The 18,478-nt window shown below is 33.0% G+C and overlaps 3 protein-coding genes across 3 annotated transcripts in view; 1 reads left to right on the top strand and 2 right to left on the bottom strand.

The window, feature by feature from the left end:
• Positions 1-4,514: 4,514 nt before the first annotated feature.
• Positions 4,515-7,575, bottom strand: LOC108905129 (T-complex protein 1 subunit alpha). The gene is made up of 7 exons (XM_018707938.2): positions 7,424-7,575; positions 7,032-7,273; positions 6,504-6,685; positions 6,020-6,284; positions 5,558-5,810; positions 5,412-5,502; positions 4,515-5,168 (listed from the first exon to the last, which is right to left on the bottom strand). Exons 1-7 carry the CDS (start codon positions 7,494-7,496, stop codon positions 4,601-4,603), a joined length of 1,674 nt encoding a protein of 557 aa, XP_018563454.1. The 5' UTR covers positions 7,497-7,575; the 3' UTR covers positions 4,515-4,600.
• A 634-nt stretch (positions 7,576-8,209) lies between these two features.
• Positions 8,210-9,754, bottom strand: LOC108907734 (valacyclovir hydrolase). Its single transcript, XM_018711564.1, has 5 exons — positions 9,546-9,754; positions 9,137-9,394; positions 8,930-9,083; positions 8,436-8,688; positions 8,210-8,379 (listed from the first exon to the last, which is right to left on the bottom strand). The coding sequence occupies exons 1-5, from the start codon at positions 9,636-9,638 to the stop codon at positions 8,289-8,291; spliced, it is 849 nt and encodes a 282-aa protein (XP_018567080.1). The 5' UTR covers positions 9,639-9,754; the 3' UTR covers positions 8,210-8,288.
• Positions 9,755-11,864: 2,110 nt separating this feature from the next.
• The window catches only part of LOC108911394 (metal transporter CNNM4), a 56,658-nt gene continuing 50,044 nt past the window's right edge, over positions 11,865-18,478 (top strand). The window contains exon 1 of the mRNA XM_018716362.1: positions 11,865-12,359. Coding sequence (XP_018571878.1) covers positions 12,070-12,359 — 290 coding nt within the window. The 5' untranslated portion in view covers positions 11,865-12,069. The remainder of the gene's footprint in view (positions 12,360-18,478) is intronic.

The following is an 18,478-nucleotide window of genomic DNA, read 5'->3' as shown; positions in this document are numbered from 1 at the left end:
TCTAATGAACTCCTCGACTGCAAAAGCGCTTTTCGCACTGGTCAAAGCCATGTCGATAACTGAAAATGCACAGCGTTGTCGCTTCCGCAAACCGAGCAATGACTATTTGAAATCGTGCCTATCATTGTGTCGCATCCTGTACATCTAGTTAAAAATAATAGATTTTGTTTCTAATAACAAAAAATTAAAAATGATTAAATACTGCCCTGAAAATTGGACGAAATGGCAGACGAATGTAATTGAAGCAAAAACTATCCGCAATAAAAAAGTTTGCTGTTAGCAATTTCGTTAAATACTGATTTTTGTGTTGAATTTTGAGTTCTAGTCAAAACTGTTTATTTGTAAAAAATTCAAGTTTGACAAAAATGTGAAATACAGCGCTTTCATTGCCCATTTGTCCTAGTCCTAGTTGCATTAAAAAAAAAAATTGCATACAGGGTGAATTTTTTTATAAGACCGGCCCTGGAATTTCTGAATGTCTGAGAATGTCTGTCGAATGCCAGCCAACAGTGTATAGTATGATCATTTGATAACGAATTCTATTTATTGTAGAAGTATGTAAAATTCCCTTCGACTCACCCTGTATTAAAAAAAAAAACATTCAATGGTAATTTTTTTAATATATATTTTTTCATAAATTTAACATTTAATAAACTTATATTATGTTTTTTGCGAAATCAAAAGCATGATATAATTTTTCTTTCCAACGATATGTAACTTGTTACACATTTTAAGAAAAAATGGTTAAAAAAATATATTGAGTGGCTGTGAAAAAAAAAAGACAAAAATAACTTTTTGCGATCGTTGAAAAATGTAGGAAGAACGAAGTAATAAAAATGCATATTTTTTAAATGATCGATGGGAAAAGTAGATATAAAAAATTAATTTACATTCAAAAAGGTTCATACATAATTAATATATTTGTTTAAATTTGGGAAAGCTTGAGTTAATTTTTTTACACCTAATTACGACTCCTCCTGTATATTAATTGGGAACTTAAAAATTGCAATCACAGTAATGTATAGATTACAAAATGCAATGCAATACTTCTCTTCCTCGTTAGAAAAAAATTGTTTAATTATATTTTTTACACATTTATATTTCTACAAATGGCTACTTTATATTTTCAAGAATTTTTTATCCACCTTATACCTTAAAAATGGCATTATTTTTCATTTAAATATCAAATTAGCTAATTTATAGCAGAAATATAGCCACAATTTCAGTATCGTCCACCATATAATTTCCTGTCCACGTCTTCAAAAAAATTTAAATTTTAAGGAATGTTCATACACAGACTGAATAGCTAATGCGTCAGACCGCACGTTAAATGCTGGTAATTGGCAATTCAAAAAGGCATCCAACAATAAAATTAGGCTCTACTCGATAGTGTGGCAGTGTTGCTAAGTAATAATTGGGCATACATATAAATGGCATTTGTGTTAAATACTAAATAAAATAAATCAAGTTATATGCATCGATAAAAAAAATGTACAAAATAAATCCGTGCGTGCACGTGACAACATTGCCAAACCGGTGTTGCTAGGATAAGCGTAGGCATCGTCTGTCGGCAATTCGAAAATTTAAAACTGCCGTCCTATTCCAGACGCGGTCTGTTGCGTTAGCTATCTAGTCTGTGGTTCATATAACAAAATGTTTTTTAAGATATGTGTTCTCCGATTTTAACACTTTATTATGTCGCAATTTCTATACCATTAAATGTTTAATGTTAATTGTAATTTATATTTTTGTTTTTCTAGTGGTTTGACTGTTTTACAAATATGTCGTAACTTTTATTTATACTTATAACTTTATTAATCGTTTCACTGCTTTTATTTTTACATACCTTTTTGTGGTGGAAGGAATTTGATGTAATTCTGTGAAACAGTCAAATACTTTTAACGATGTAAGCGGACTTTGCCTGAAATATCCTTTTAACAATTAGAATACGATGCAAAACGTCAATTTATTTTTGTACATATTTATGAAACTTTGTTTTGGATTGTTTTCTATCGATCTCTTGAATGTTTTGGGCAGGTTTCCTGGTTTTTTTTTCTACGATTGTTAATTATGTATATTGTTATTTACTATTTTTATATAAATTTTAAATAACAAGATAGATTTTAAGTATTACGTTTAAGATTTAGGGATTATTATTTAAACGTTTATCATATTTCCATTGTAAATTCATCTACATTGTTAGGTTTAGTTTTGATGCAGATTTGATAACTAAAAGTAATGTTTAATATTGTTACTACATTAATAGTCTTTATAGTAAATTAATATGCCAACAATAAACAGTCTTTGTTTATTTTTGCAGCTCTGTAATATCGGAAAGCTAGTTTGTCATTTTTTAACCAATTGTTTGTAAAAAAAATTATAATAAAAAATGTCTCAAACTATGACTTTCAGTCAACGACTCAAGCTGAAGTTTCATTAAAAAGTACAGGATAGTGCCGTTTTTATTGCGATTTACTTCATTAATAAAAATTTTTTAATATCTGCTGACTTACCACATTGACAAGATGAAAACTTTTTTGGAACTGCTGATTTCACCGATAGCTCTGTGCCTTTTTGGTAATCCTATATAACACACACTACAGACATAATTAAAACTAAAGTAAAACTGATGTTTACCTAAAATTAGACTAGCAATTTTTCTGTCTTACAATAAAAAACGGGAAGAAGCGCTATGCACCTCTTTTTGTAGTATGTAACTCGAGAACGATTCCAGAGGTTCTCAATAAGTTTTAACAATTTTGATTATTATTCATTTTAAGTGCTGTTTTGCATGAAAACTGATAAATTCGAAACTGGCCTATGTCTGACAATTCTGTTGATTTCCCTAAGTAAATATGTTCATACCTAGATCCGATAAATTGCATGCTTCGACCTGGCGGTCGAGAACCAGTGATGGCAAAATACAGGGAAAGGGAGTGTAGAAATCACTAGTGTTACGCCTACTTAGAACAGGTTCAGATTAAGTAATATTTCCTGTATTAAATAATATAATCTTTTCAAAATCTGTCCGTGAAGAATGTAACAGACATAAAAATTGTGTATGGGACGATCCATGTCAACCGGGTCAGTGCTATGACCATAATTTGTAGTAACCAAAAAAAATCAACCAAGAGCTCATTTTAAAGCTTAGTGCATCTACTTTCAAATGCCGAGTGGGCCTTTGCAAAATTCAATATGGTGCCTGAATATTGATTTGTAATTGATATTTTTGAGGTTAGAAACAACTGAGACGTGCCAACTTAATTCTGGAGGATAAAATACATTGGAAAGCATATACAGGGTGGCCGCAAATTTCACCGACAACATTTGACTGCATATTCACGACGATAAATAAATACGATCTACAAAAATGTTAAATCAAAAATGTTTGGTTTTTGAGTTACAAGCCTCCAAAGTTGTCAAAAATAAAATTGGCGATCGGTAAAAGGGTTATGAAGTTGTTAATTAAATCAGTTTTATTTTTGACAACTTTGAAAGGTCTGTAACTCAATAACCAAAAAGTTTTTATTGAACTTTTTTTTCATAGATCGTATTTATTTATCGTTGTCAATATGCAGTGAAACGTCGGTGAAACTTGTGGACATCCTGTATAGCACTATATGGACAAAATATTTTTTGGTTTTAAATTTTTTTTCAGAGCCTTCGGGCGCCATATTGGATTTTGCGCACTCAGCCGTAAGCTTTAAAATGAGCCCTTTGTTGATTTTTCTTGGTTATTCCAAGTTATGGTCGTAGCACTGATTCGGTTGACATGACTTAAAATCCCACATTGGCAAATTTACCTCTAATTTTTCTTAACCTTTATTAAAAAAAAATTTCCGATCATTTCCCGTTCAAGAGATATAGAAGTGTATATACAAGGAAAAACACTGGTTCGATCAAGTCTGTTACTGATTTTATAGGGTTGCCATTGAACAGAAGATACTTTCACAAAGTTTGTGGTCATTATTGACATTTATCTCTGTAAAACTGTATCGCTAATTTGAAATTTCCCAAACTTCCCCAAAAAACAAAAATAAATCTACTTTTTCCATATTCATTTTTTTTTTAAATGCTATAAATTTGCACAAAAATTTAACGTCGATAATGAATGTAAATGTTGAGAGTATCTTGTTTTCCACGACATCGCCGACAAAATCAGTAACAGACTTGATCGAACCAGTGTTTTATCGGTATATATCGTTTTATATCTTTTGAACGGAAAGCGATATCGAAAAACTTAGTTAATAAAAGTTGTTGGGAAAAATGATAACTTTTATTTGATGTAACTGTGTGAAATTGAGAGAAATAATTTTGAGGGCATCATAATCTTTAGGGTTCTCATCTCAAGACGGAATTTTACGTCAAATACTTATAATGCCATGAAGATCCCTTCTTACGGTTTCCTGTTTCCATTTTTTTGCAATGGCAGCCAACTATGAGCTCTGGGTCACTATGTATGTGGAATATTGGGACAAGGCGAATAAGAATAGAAAAATAGAGGCAAACTGATTTATTAAAAAAAAAGAACACGATTAGTGCCAAAATGCAATATTAATGTGTAAACGAGGCTAATTAGTAATAAATTATGAAACTAAAACTAATCGTATAATTCTCCGCTTTCCATGGCCTGCTGATAGTTCTTCCCTCCTCTCTGTTCCGCGTCGAGTTTAATCATGTCGTCGATCCTCAAAATGGTAATAGCCGCTTCCGTAGCGAACTTCAACGACTTAATTTTCGACATGGTCGGCTCAAGCACGCCCGCCTTCTTGTTATCCCGAACGGTACCGTTGATAAGATCGAGACCGACGTATTTCAGATGAGCGTGATCCTTTTTGGTCTGGCTCGAATTCTGGTAGGCCCTCAGTTTTGCCACCAAGTCCGTGGCGTCCTGAGCGGCGTTCACCGCGAGGGTCTTCGGTATTATGAGGAGGCTCTTCGCGAACTCGGCGATGGCCAGCTGTTCTCTAGAACTCAACGTAGTGGCGAAATTTTCCAAGTAGATAGAAAGGGCGGCCTCGACGGAACCTCCGCCGGTCACTACGCTCTTAGATTCCAGCACTCTTTTGACGACGCACAGGGCGTCGTGAACGGAACGCTCCATTTCGTCGCAGTAGAAGTCGTTGGGGCCTCGGAGGATGATCGAGGCCGCGGTGCGGGCCTTCGGTCTGAAAAATCAATAAAAAATTCAATACTCGACACCAGCCGTCGCATGGATTGAAATCTGGCGATCGAGCAGGCCATGCAACTGGACGAGTTAAATTGTAGTTAAATGTTTGGCATTTATTACTAGGCCTCCATATAAATATGACCCCCATCCCAACGTACACCCCCTGTATAAAATATATATTTTTTTACGAGCAGGACGTCGCCGTTACTAAATGTTTATGTAAACTGAGTGGCTAACATACCCTTTAATGATTATAAGCTCGTCGTCGGAGATACGTTCTTGAACCACCTCCGCCGCCTCGCCTACCATACTCGAGTCGAACGATTCCTCACCTACGAAAACATAAGACGTCAACTCCCGACTAGAATAAGAAAAAAAAATAATCACCTTCCATATTAGTAAGGGATGTTAGGAATGTGGCTCCTGTGGCTTTAGCGATACGTTTCAGATCTGCTTTCTTCACTCTCCTCACACCCATGGCACCGTGCTCGACAAAGTATTTCAGACACAAATCGTCGATTCCCCCAGATACGAGGATTACGTTGACGCCTGTCGCTAGGATTTTCTGGATACGTTCTTTGGTGATGTCAAGTTCCCTTGTACGGATCCCTTCTAATTTGTCAGGATCGTTTATTAGAACCTGAATATGAAACGGTTTTTTAACAATTGTCGACACAATAAACTGTTCAAAAATTGCCACAATATTTGATTTTTGTGGGGCCGTTTTATATGTTACAATAAATTTTTGAAATGGGTTAATTTGCTAATAGAAAGAATTTTGTGAACAATTGAGTACAAAAATTGGTAATGTAATATGGGTTTAAATAAGAGAAAAAAAGAAAGGATTACCTGCACCCCCATCTTCATTTTGGCCTTTTGCAAAGAAAAATCTAAGCAAGCTACTTTGGCGTTGACGATTTTCTTGGGCATAGCCTGACTGGCCACAGTGCAGTTCAAGGCATAGCCTTGTACGAGGAAACTTTCCCTGGCGCTTTTACCGTGTGCCTTTAGGACATTCACCGCTTTTATAGGATACATAGCGTTTCCTCTTACATCGTTGACTTTGACGGCATTGGCAGCATCAACCACCATTGCGGAGAAAAAGTCTGCGTCACTGTGATGTTATTAAGGAAATGACATAATTTTTGTAAATAAATTTTTAATATTTATGATTCCCATCATTTTGTAATAGAAGAGTCATAATGAAAACATATAAATTCTGTGTAAATGGATTTACCAAATAATTCGAATAAACTGAAAATTGGTTCCAAAAAAAAACCTGACAAATAAAAAAACATTTATACTCTCTTCGATATCAGACTGAAAAGGATACGCTCCAATAATCTTTGAACTCATGGAAGTTTTAGCAACATTGATGATGCATTCTTTTCCGAGCTCTTCAACTGGAATTGTAAGATGGTCTTGTATATACCGGCAGGCTTCTTTACAAGCTAACCTATATCCGCTGATTATTGACGTTGGATGAATTTTTTGCTTTACCAATTCATCTGCATTCTGAAAAAAAAACATGGTACATATCCACAAGTGGCTCAACATTGAATCTTTTTAAAGTTTTAGTCCTAGAGGGTGTTAGTCGAACTATAGTGCTGCACCAATATAAACAATTCTAAAAAACTTTATTTCACTGTTCTCATATCATACTATCATACTTATTTGTACAATTTACCAACCAATAAATTATCAATGGAGACTTTAGTAGTCAATATTTAAATATTTAAAAAAAGTGCCACACCTTATGTGTTTATATGTACTTACAAATCTCAAAAGAAATTTGCCAACTAATAAATGTTAACAACTTTTCCTTAAAGAAAAAAGAACAAGTAAAATTTTATATCAGTACCTTTAGTAACTCTGCTGCGATTATAACGACAGATGTGGTACCATCTCCAACTTCTTCATCCTGAAGTTGAGCCAATTCCACAAGCACTCTCGCGGCGGGGTGTTCTACTTCCAAAAGACGTAGAATAGTGGCCCCATCATTCGTAACAGTTACGTCTCCTATATCGTCTACTAACATTTTGTCTAGACCCACAGGACCTAGAGAGCTCTTTACTATGTTTGCAATAGTTGCCGCTGCCATTACTAAAGAAAATTAATAACACGTTATCTTTTGAATTAAATATTTTGTCTAATTCTTATACATTTGTAAATTGTACCGCGTGACATTGCTATTTCGTTTAGTTTAAATTGGTTAACATAGAATATATAGTAACAAAAATTTGTTGTATTTACCATTTTGAGCGCGTACCGGAGTTCCCGATGTTCGGGAACCGGCAACTGATAAAGGGCTTGCTAAAATCGACATTTTTTAACACATAAGTTTTTAGACTGGAACTAAGTAACCACGAAATATTTTACTTTACAAGAACAACCACAAACCACAGAACATGTAGCGCAGAAACACCAGTTTGAGGTAGGATCACAAACATCTAGATTGCGTAGTTTATTAATTATGCCACACGGCGTGGTACTAAAAATGGCTGATTTACTAAGATCCACTAAACTTTCAGTCAGTGTGGATCACTTTGAGTACTGTTAAAAGTATGTCTCCAATTGCACTAGAACAAAGTTTCGACCAGCGTTTCTGTATCTATGAATTTGCGCTAATCGTTTCAATCCAGGGACGTAATTAGGGGTGTTCATTGCCCACCTAAAAATATGCTGTCCCATCCAAATAAGGATGAAGATTTTTCATTGATTTTGAAAATATGGCAAAACGTGTAAGAATGTTTCATTTTTGTCTATTAAAGCAGTTCGGGAAAGTGGTATGAAGCAGGGTAATTTGCGTAGGTTTCTCATTTTCTTTTGGAAGTCGGAAGGTTAAACAGTACAAGACGATGGCTCACTGGTTCTGTCCTGCCCAATCATTAGCTCTATAAGCCCTTCAATTAAGCAAAGATGTGCAAATTCTTAAAAACTCTCTAGAAGCAGACTAAAATTTCAAATGCCGAATATAACCCCAATTTTACTAATGCGCTGGTGTGTGACATACCTATTCCAATTAAAATTAAGATAACGCACCCAAAATAATGTTTTATTAAACTTTTTCTTCCTACATAAAAATATAGTTTATATTTTAAAAAATTATAAAACATCTTTAATTCAATAAGAAATCAGTCACCATTTTATTAAATTCCCGAGCATATTTTAAATGAATGTTATGTTTACCTTCTGGAAATCTGTGCAACCTAAAACAAAAATCAAAATTACAATTATAATATTTGAAAAAGAAGACGGATATTACTTAGCGTTGCTTATGCGAGACATTAAATATTCTGGATGCCCAGCAGCAAGCATTGGATCTTTGTCACCGTGCAAAATAAAAGTGGGGCATTTTATATTTTGTAAATCGTTTTTGCAGATGTCTCCCCCATTTATCTGAATGTTCTTAAGTGTGTCGCACCAACCGTTCGACATATCCTGTAGGCCCCTTTCTGTGTACAATTTTATAAGGGGTTCTTTCATTCTTTCTGACCAATTATTAATATCTCTGATCTCTTAAAAAATTCAGTATATTAATTAAATGGTAAAAAATTCAATTTGAAAAGGATACAACAGTTTTTGTCAAAACATGCCACTGAAAATGGGTAGGTATCCAATTTAAAATACATTACACATACAGATCTCTCCTATATTTGTCTCCGTTTTTTTAAGATATTAAAAAATAAAATAGTTTATGTGAACACGTATTTCTAAAATTAAACTTTTTGGACTAAAACTTATGCCCTAATTTCTTACCTTCATAATAACGTACTTCTTCCGGTAAAACATAAGAAGTTGCACCCCATACTACTAATTTTTCTACATGTTCTGGATATTTAGAACTTAAAATCAAACTGGATTTGGCGCCATCACTCCATCCCAATAAAGAAAATTTGTTAATATCCAACTTCTAAAAGCAAATCTTGAATGCGCAGCTTTGGATAATCGAATGAAAAAAATTACCTTCATAAATTTAAATGCTACTTCTGCGTCATTTTTGTAAACATCTAAATTAAAATTTCTGTTTGGAGGTCGACTACGGCCATACCCAGGAGGTTCCCATACTACGATTGTAAATTTTTCCCTATCCAATTCTTCAATCTGAGGTTTAAAATCAGTCCAAATTGTTCCCATAGCTCCAGGAAAGCATAGAATTTTTTTCTCTCCATTTCCAACTTTTATATAATTTATAGTTTGTCCATCAACATCAATCTTTTGTTCCTAAAAATGAAGAGAAGGGCACCTTTATGAGGACACCTTTGCCGAGGTACTTGTATTTTTTACAGAAATGCTCAGTAAGTTGTATTTAGAAATGGGGATAAGCTTAATGGCAGGTACCTAGTACTTTTACATAGTAAATAATTTGAGTTACCTTCTCCCTGCTGATATTTCTTATAAAGTTTTTAATAGGAAAGTATCTATTATATAGGCGTAAATTTATAGCTCTAATTGGCAAAACCATCATTTACAATGCATCCATATCAACTATATTTTTTATCGAAAGTTAACAAGTTAAAATCCGTCATATTTGTATAATCACTGATGTGTGATTGGAATTGGATGAACATCACTGATGATATAAAAAAATAAACCTTTCTTAATAAAAAGGTCTAAAGGTCATTCATAAGTCATGTCATGACGTAACAGTTCACCAGTTCAGTACAATCTATTGTCTCTGGTTCAGTAGTTCACATTACTTTACCAGTGTTGCCGTTGCCAACGTTGCAACAAAATATTCCTCTCCATGATGGACAAACCCAAGATCTCTAAAAGAAGTCCTTTAGCGACTGGGTCAATCCCCTACTTTAGGATAAAATGGGAACAACGTTTTCGGTACATAGTGAAATACATACTTATGTAACACCATATGAGTAAATAAATTACTCATATGTATATACTCATACCTTAGAGCATATACTACTGGAAACAGCGTTCTAGTGGTCGAGAATGTAGAGGAGGTTTAGAGAGAGAGAGGTAAAGGAGGGCATTTGCTATTTCTCTCTAGTAACACGCAATCGCGTGCTGCTAGAGAGACATAGCAAATACTGCTATACCTCTCTCTCTCTCTAAATCTCCGCTACACTCTCGTCCACTGAGACGCTGCCTCCAGTTTCCAGTAGTATATGCTCTAAGGCTAAGATAACAACACATGTATGTAACAGTACTCATTTCACTGGCGGTACATGGTCAATCTAGGAACTTTAATTCCTAGATAGGTCAATCTAGGAACTTAATATTATGTAGAAGGTAGAAGGTCTGCCTATACTACAGGAAATAATTTGGCCGCAGACATACTGAACATACTGAGAAAGTTAAGGTAGTATAGCCATCACAAAATATAATAATAGAAGGTAGCCGCTTTCAGATGCATGTCCGTCTTTCTTATCGACTGCAAAACAGTACTTTTATTAACTAACCAATAACATTGTTTATACACGACTATTGTATAATGTACCCATTATACGTCTGTTTGCTCGACCTTAATAATACCCATTAATCACGGCAGTGATTAATGAGTCATTAATCACTACTGTCAGATGCTTCCTTAATTTAGCTATAATATTATATTGTTCTGCTACAAACAATCCGTTTTTAAAATTTTATCGTGTAAACCACTAAATATTTTCAATTGAGTGCTGTACATATAAAAAAAAATTAAAGAAGTGAATTTTCCTAGACCGGATTCGAACCCGGGACTCGCGGTTGGAAGGGAAAGAGCATCTACACTGAGCCATCAGCGACTTCATTTGTGCGAGTCGTATATCTGTTTCTTAACATACCATGTTTTCCGAAACATTTCAAAAAAAACTTCAACAAAAATATTTAGTAGTCGTGGATAAAGTATAGTATTCTACTCCCGTATAATGGGTATTATTCACTCGGTGATTTAGGCCACTCGCCTGCGGCTCGTGGCCGTAAACTTCACCTCGTGAATAATACCCATCATTATACGCTCGTTGAATAATATACTATTTTAGAAGATCTTCTAAAAACAGTGCCAATAAGCAATAAGGAGACATACCGATCACAACAGCTTGAAGCCTACATTTGCAGTAGGCATTAGATTCTAGACAGAAATATTGTCACAAATAGTAGAATTTTTCAATTATGGTTACTGTACCAATAAATTAACAGCAAGGACAATAATAATAAAAATACAATCATTTTGTAAAAATTATTTCTAGGAAATATGAATTTACCGCCCGATTTATTTCTGTATAACATGGTTCGTCGGCAATACAGGACAATTGGCTTCTACATCATGGCCTGTTTTAGGTTTAAAAAAATTACTGCCGTTTAAAATTGTTAATATGTGGATATTTTTAGAAAAAAACTCATTTTTAAATTTTAAATTCTCACATGGTCCCCTTTCTACTTCTTTGGTATGCAACATAAAATACACAAGAGTGATAGAGTTCAAACAGCGTCTAGTGTTAGTACAATATTTTTAGTTGACGATCTTTTTACAGTTTTGTTTTATATTTATAAATAGGTACAAACATTAGTTAATAATTAATATTTGAATTTGCTTGACGCCTAGTTTGATCCCTGTTTAGGGATTTTTTTTTAACACGATTGGCCACTGGCCACTATCTACTATGTACAACACACGACTGACGTGACGTTTGAAATTATGAGGTTATAAGGAAACCCTTCTGTTGTTATTTTCAGTTGTGTGTAACATGGCGATATATTCGTCTCGTCTCGTACAAAAACTAATATGTTTCCTAATCGTTCTATCCATTAATCCTCTCTCGTCCACTTATGTACCGGGTACGGAATTTGCGCCCGAATTTAATTCATTGAAACAAATATCAGTTATTGACAGTTTTATTCACGATGAGGACTACAAAAAGGTGTTATTCGAAGTGCGCGGTAGGAATATATACAATGGCATGCAAATTAAGATTACGAAAAGTAAATCTGAAAGAAATACTGAGTGTGAGGACTCCATCGCGAATTACAACGTAAGTGAACTATCAACTGACGAGTTTAAAACGGCACAGTATGAGTTAACAGTACCAAATAGTGTAGGGGGTATTATTTACCTTTGTTTACCACGCCAAGTTAAGGAAAGCAGTGAACTTATTCCTCCCAGTTTATTTAAAAGTGGGTTTTTAAAGTGGTATCATCAGGGACCTAATGTAACTCTTAACTTAACCAGCAGCGAAAGTCGGAAGAAACTGTAAGTATTTCAAATTCGTAAAAAAAAATCTATCTGTAACATTGATCATTGATCACTGATCAGACACAAATACCTAAATCAAAGTTATCGGTGCATTTTGTGAAGATTGTAAAAATCTCGATAAAAGTTTAAACAATTCTTATTTGTTAAGTATCTTTCCTGGGCCATTCTCAAGAAAATATGTTGTTCCTCGATTTTGTTTACATTTTTGACTTGAGTAAATAGCAAGCAATATTTAATCATTTCTCTAATCGGTTTTATCGATATTATTATTATTGTTTTTTTATATTTAAAGCAATACTATGAGTGTGTAGGTATGTAAAGTTTGAAAAAGTAGTTTACTTACCAGATAAATTCTTGCACTAAAAAAATAACCTAGTGTAGGTAATAATACATGTGCACAATAGATACTGTGTAATAGAAGATTGCTGAAATGTATAAGTAAAATCAAGTATGTTAAATATATAATTTAACTAAACCCCATCCTGACCTAAGCTATTCTAATATTAGTTAATGTTAATCGATTTTCAAATATGTACCTGAAACTTAAATTTAATTAGAATTCGATGTGCTGTGGAAGGAGTAAGAGATATAATAACAGTAACGAAGTTATTAGAATTGTAAACATAATATGCATTACATTGTGCCAATAACTATAATTTTGTTTTTAATTTATATTTCCACGATTCATTCTTCCTCGTTATCTCTATTATGAAAGTGACCTTGCATAATATCTATAGTGATTTTAAGGCTTTCGTTGCGTAGGGGTTTTGATAGCGGGTCCGCCCCCACAGAGCATAGACCGAGAACAACAAGAAATTGTTCTTAGCCTTGTTTTAGACCATCTCTAATGCAACTGATTTATTAAGTGATAACATTTTGCGTTTACGCTTTAATTAAAATGTATCATCGGCTGTAGGTACTTAACGAAATTATATGCTAAAAGTAATAAAAACAAAATTGTTTTTAACTTCGTTTTTGTCAAATCTTTCGTTGTTTGAGGAATAAAATAGTGTCTAAAGAGTAGAGGTGTCTAATTATCACTGTTTCGCGCTAAATGTAAACATTTTTTACGTAAGTGGGAAATGAGAAGCCATTTTAACAGACGTATATAAGTGAAATAGTAAAATTTAAGGCTTCTCGTCGTTTATTTTTTCTGAACGTTGTTATCAAATGGTTTGTGGTTGTTATTTAATTGAAATGTTGAAAGTATGTGTACCGTTCTCAGTCACGTCATTTGTATTCATTTTTAAATGCAATATGTACAAATAATGTCTGGGTCTTAGACTTGAAAGTACTGGGTTGCCTACATATAATATTAAATTTATTTTTTTAATATTACATATACATATATTTTTTATAGATATGGCTTGTTACATGAAAATTTTCTTTATTTTGATATCAAGACAACATGCCTTTATCACTAGGTTTATCCTTGGTGATTTTTGAGATATGACTCAAATAAAAAACCGGGACCTATTTTGTAATAAAAATAGTACGAAAATTTACTGAAAAATGTGTTCAAAATTAATTAAAATGTTCCATTAAAATAATATATCTTTCCTCGAAATTCAAAGTCTGTAGTTACAATTCGTGACGTGGGAAATCCTGAGACAACATGATGTCATAGACAATCTAACAATAAGAAAACGTTTGGAAATGTGGAATATAAATAAATAGAAAACTGTTTCAAACGAATAATTACTTAGAGGTGTTGAGTTTATAGTTTTATTTAATGGAAACGTAATTATTATTGTTTTGAAATTAAATAAAACATTTTGCGAGCTGTCGATGTTTTCTGAGACAAATGGTGTAATAAAAATCGATAAATCGAATGAACGTTTTGTTTGTCTCGAGCTCACTAGAAAATTATAGAAATATCTAAGATTACGGTCATTGCGATAAAACATATTGTTAAAAAACAATTACAATTTAGGTAGTTGTATTATCAGGCTTTATTCCAAGATTTCAATGAACAGTTTTAACGGTATTTCTGCCATTCAGTAAACAATATTTAGTAACTAGGTCGTAGTTACATGATTGCTTTGAAATCGCTAAGATCTCCCAACTTCTCATTCATTCATACAATCGATTTGGTTGACATTGTTGGACGATAAAAGAAAGTGAAAGTTGTGTAATTTCATTCTTGTGCACCTATGCATATTTTAGTATCGTTTGGAGTTTGTGAATAATTCTATTTTAGTTGAACATAGGTATCTCGCAAACCAAGTTATTTTTATTTGTCTCGGCGAAATCGTTTTCCTTTAAATTGTGCAACCTTATCCCACTTTCCTATCACTGATCATTTGAATCTACAGAAATGTTTGTTTTGGAATAAAAAATGGTCCTTTTTCTTGAAAATAAAGGCTAAAATAGCAGACAGCACGGCAGTGTAGACTGCAAGTTGTTCCGAGTTTCTGTTTATTTTCGGAACTACTAATTCGTTTTTTTTTTGCTTTAAATATGTACATATTTTTAAATAAAAGATCTGTTGCCTTCAATGACAGCCACATTTATTTTTTCGTATCACATGCTAATATTAAATTGCAATTAAACAACTTATAGAAATCAATAATTATTAAATTTTTGTAATGATTAATGTACCAATTAATTCTATTTTTTAAAGTTGCAAAAGTGTGTATACCATTATCTTTAAACAGATAAACAATAAAAGTATGTGTTTATTTCGAAAGATATTGTATGTCCTGTATTTTCTCAGATATCTTAGGGTCGATTTTGCTCATCCCGACTAGTCGCCACTGTATCTCGACTCAAATGATGTCCGACTAATGTAGGCTGTATATAACTGCGTATCAATTTAAAACAATTATTAAACCAAAAGGAATTATTATTATAGAGTTGTAAAAGATATGTAGCGTATTTTTTGTGCTAAACTATGTATTTTATAAAAATACCAGACGGTCTTATTTATTCGATATAACATAATAATTTTTGTAGTTGAATAAAATTAATAGACCAGGGCGGACCTGTCGAAATATCAAACTTCAAAAAAGGGTAAAATAATCAAGTTTTTTGGATAATTTTTTAAAAATATTTTAATTGCTCCGAGGGCATTCTAATGTTGGTAAAAAAAAAACTTTAGAGTATAATAAAACAACACACAACAAAGCTTAATAAATTTTTTATTATTTAGTTTTTGGGAAAATATTTACCTACTTTCAAAATAGCATTATCATTGTTGTCATGACAAAAAGGTTTTAATGTTCATTCAAACAAAAGCTTAATCAGAATGTTACAATTTTTGCCCAAAAAATGCCTGATACTGGAAATTCTTAATCAAAGTACTACTGTTAATGAATGAAATGAATGACATTTGAAGTTAATTCAATTATTTTTGTTCAAATGGACATTCAAAACTTATTGTAATCTTCCCGTATTCCTTGAAACCTTATTAAGAAATTTTGAAATCTTCTTTTAATTTCTAATAATCCTATTGAAATCTTAAATAATCATTGAAATCTACTAAAATAACTGAAATCTCCTGAAATGTTTTATAATCTGTTGAAAGATATTGTAATCTTGATTTTTTATATGAAATTTGTAATCTTTTTTGAATTGATATGGAAATCTGCAGATACATTACAAGAGATTTCAGAAATTTTGGATCTTCGTATGTTTTTTTCCTTAGCGGATTGCCCTTCGGCACACACCAATCACACTATATAGGTTTCTGTGGCATCTTTTGGAAATTGAGGTAGGGGGTGGGGGGGTGGGGGGCGTTGTATAACGACTACATCGACGAAATTCGTTAGCTGATTACACAGATTACAGCGAGGATTACATATAAGATTACATAGATTACAGATAGATTACATAGATTACAGATAAGATTACATATATTACAGATGAGATTACGTAGATTACAGATAAAATTTCATAGATTTCAATTTTAAAGAGATTCTTAGATGATTACAAAGTGTCAAAAGGATAAATATTAAAACGTCTTAATTACACGGAGATTGCAAAGATTTCAGAAACGATTACATAAGATTCCAGGGCAAACGTACGAAGATTACATCAGCGGATCGCCCCTCGGTCTGCTCTGTAATTTGACGGAAACATTGTTGAATCCGTATTTTCATATCGTCTGCCGTTGTTGGAGGCATTCTATATACTTGTTCTGAGACATATCCCCACAAAAAGAAGTCCATCGGCGTCAGATCAGGGGATCTGGCCGGCCACACAATCGGACAACCACGGCCAATCCACCGATTTCTCTTCCAGTTGTTTAAGTAATTTCGTACATTTATGTGAAAATGTGGCGGGGCTCCGTCATGTTGAAACCAGAAAGAATTTCTTAGTGTTAAATTTAAATTTTCTAAAAACAGCAGCAATTCATTTTCTAAAAAATTTAAATAGATTTCACCAGTGAGATGATCCTCGAAAAAATAAGGGCCTATCACGTGAGTACCAATTATTCCACCCCAAAAATTTATAGACCACTTATTTTGGTGATCAATTTAGCGAACCCAGTGAGGGTTTTCTACTGAATAAAAGTGCATATTAGGTATGGCGATTAATCACACCGTTACTTTTAAAAGTTGCTTAATCGGAAAACAGCACTTTATCTATAAAATTGGGATCATCCCTAATCCTGTTTAACATCAAAATAGAAAAGTTTTCCCTGCTGTTAAAATCCCGATCATAAAGTTGCTGATGTAATTCCATATGATAGGCGTGATATTTATGCTGTTTCAAAATTCTCTTGACGCTAGTGCGGTCTATACCTAAGCTTCTCTCAATTTCTCTAGTACTTGTTTGTGGATTTTCTTGTACAGTTAGTAATACTGCTAGTTGATTTTCTTCATTTGTTACTGGTTTGTTAACCAACTACCTATTGTACGTTTTCTGAATGCAACACTTCCTGTCTCTTCAAATCGGTTCAATAATGAGCGAAAAGCTTCAGGCCTTGGTTTTTTTCTCGTTTTCCGGATATCGTGCCGCATACACTCTACTAGCTAATAACGGATTTCTTTGACATTCGTATAGAACTGATATCATATTGATCATTTCTTGTGTACTTAAACTCATTTTGAAAACCTACTTTTACAGAACTGTCAACTACTTAATTGTCAAAGACAAAATGTTACAATCGTCATAGCCCTCTTACTAAATGTTGAAGTTTTGGTTGTTATTTCAGTTTGTTTCAGTCGTTCTCTGAAAAATCAAAGTTTTCCGATGATTTCCTAAGAAAGTATTTTATTGAAGGGTATCATGTGCCATATTTTTTGAAAGCTGGTTTTATTGCCTTTAACATGGGCAAATAAAATTTAGGGTGTTCCATTTAAAAAAATTGACTTTCGAGTGAAATAGTCAAGCTCCATCACCCTGTATACTAGTCAGTGATTTTTGAACCAGTCAAGATTCATTATTATACCCAAGGATATGGTACATTTTGTACCAGGTTTTGTTTTTTGACAACCTTTTTAGATGGGGGAGGAATTTGATTGATTTGGGGGTAGTTTTTCAAGTTTAAGCGCCATTTTCTCTAAAACTATAAATTTTAGACCCATCAACCGTTATATCAAAAACATCGTAGTAATGGGTAGAATTCATTTTACGATTCAAATACAGGGTGTTCAATTTAAAAAAAAAATGTTTGGTTTGCCACGGACTTTTGTGTGCACCCTGTATAATGAAAATATTTTTAGAATATGGATCTCTTAACTATGCACCTCGTGACAAAAAATTATTTCATAATTCCTCGTCGTTCAGGCGTAATCTTCCACCCCATCTTGGTTGCACCACCCTGTATATTTCAACACTCTGAATATGAATGTATTTAGTTATAATTATTTTAAATAATTTTTGTATAAAAAAAATATATATGTATTTGGAAATAATTTTTTTTGTTAAATACAGATAAAATTAAGAAAAAATAGTACTTTATATCTGAAAAAAATTAAATTGCAAATTGATAAATGTAATCTTATTGTTTAAAAATAAAAAAAAAGAGTATTACTTAACTTTAAAAATTTACTGTGGCCGTCCTAATCAACCGATTTTAATATTTTAAAAACCATTTGAAAGGTTGAGCGGTCTTTCCTATGTGAAAAAATTTTCACATATCTAGACGGTTTATTTGAGTCTGTGCAACA

Source organism: Anoplophora glabripennis, unplaced genomic scaffold, assembly GCF_000390285.2.
Source record: "Anoplophora glabripennis isolate ALB-LARVAE unplaced genomic scaffold, Agla_2.0 scaffold1, whole genome shotgun sequence".
NCBI lineage: Eukaryota > Metazoa > Arthropoda > Insecta > Coleoptera > Cerambycidae > Anoplophora > Anoplophora glabripennis.
The sequence above is the reverse complement of the archived record's forward strand: the minus strand, read 5'-3'. Positions and strand labels throughout refer to the sequence as shown.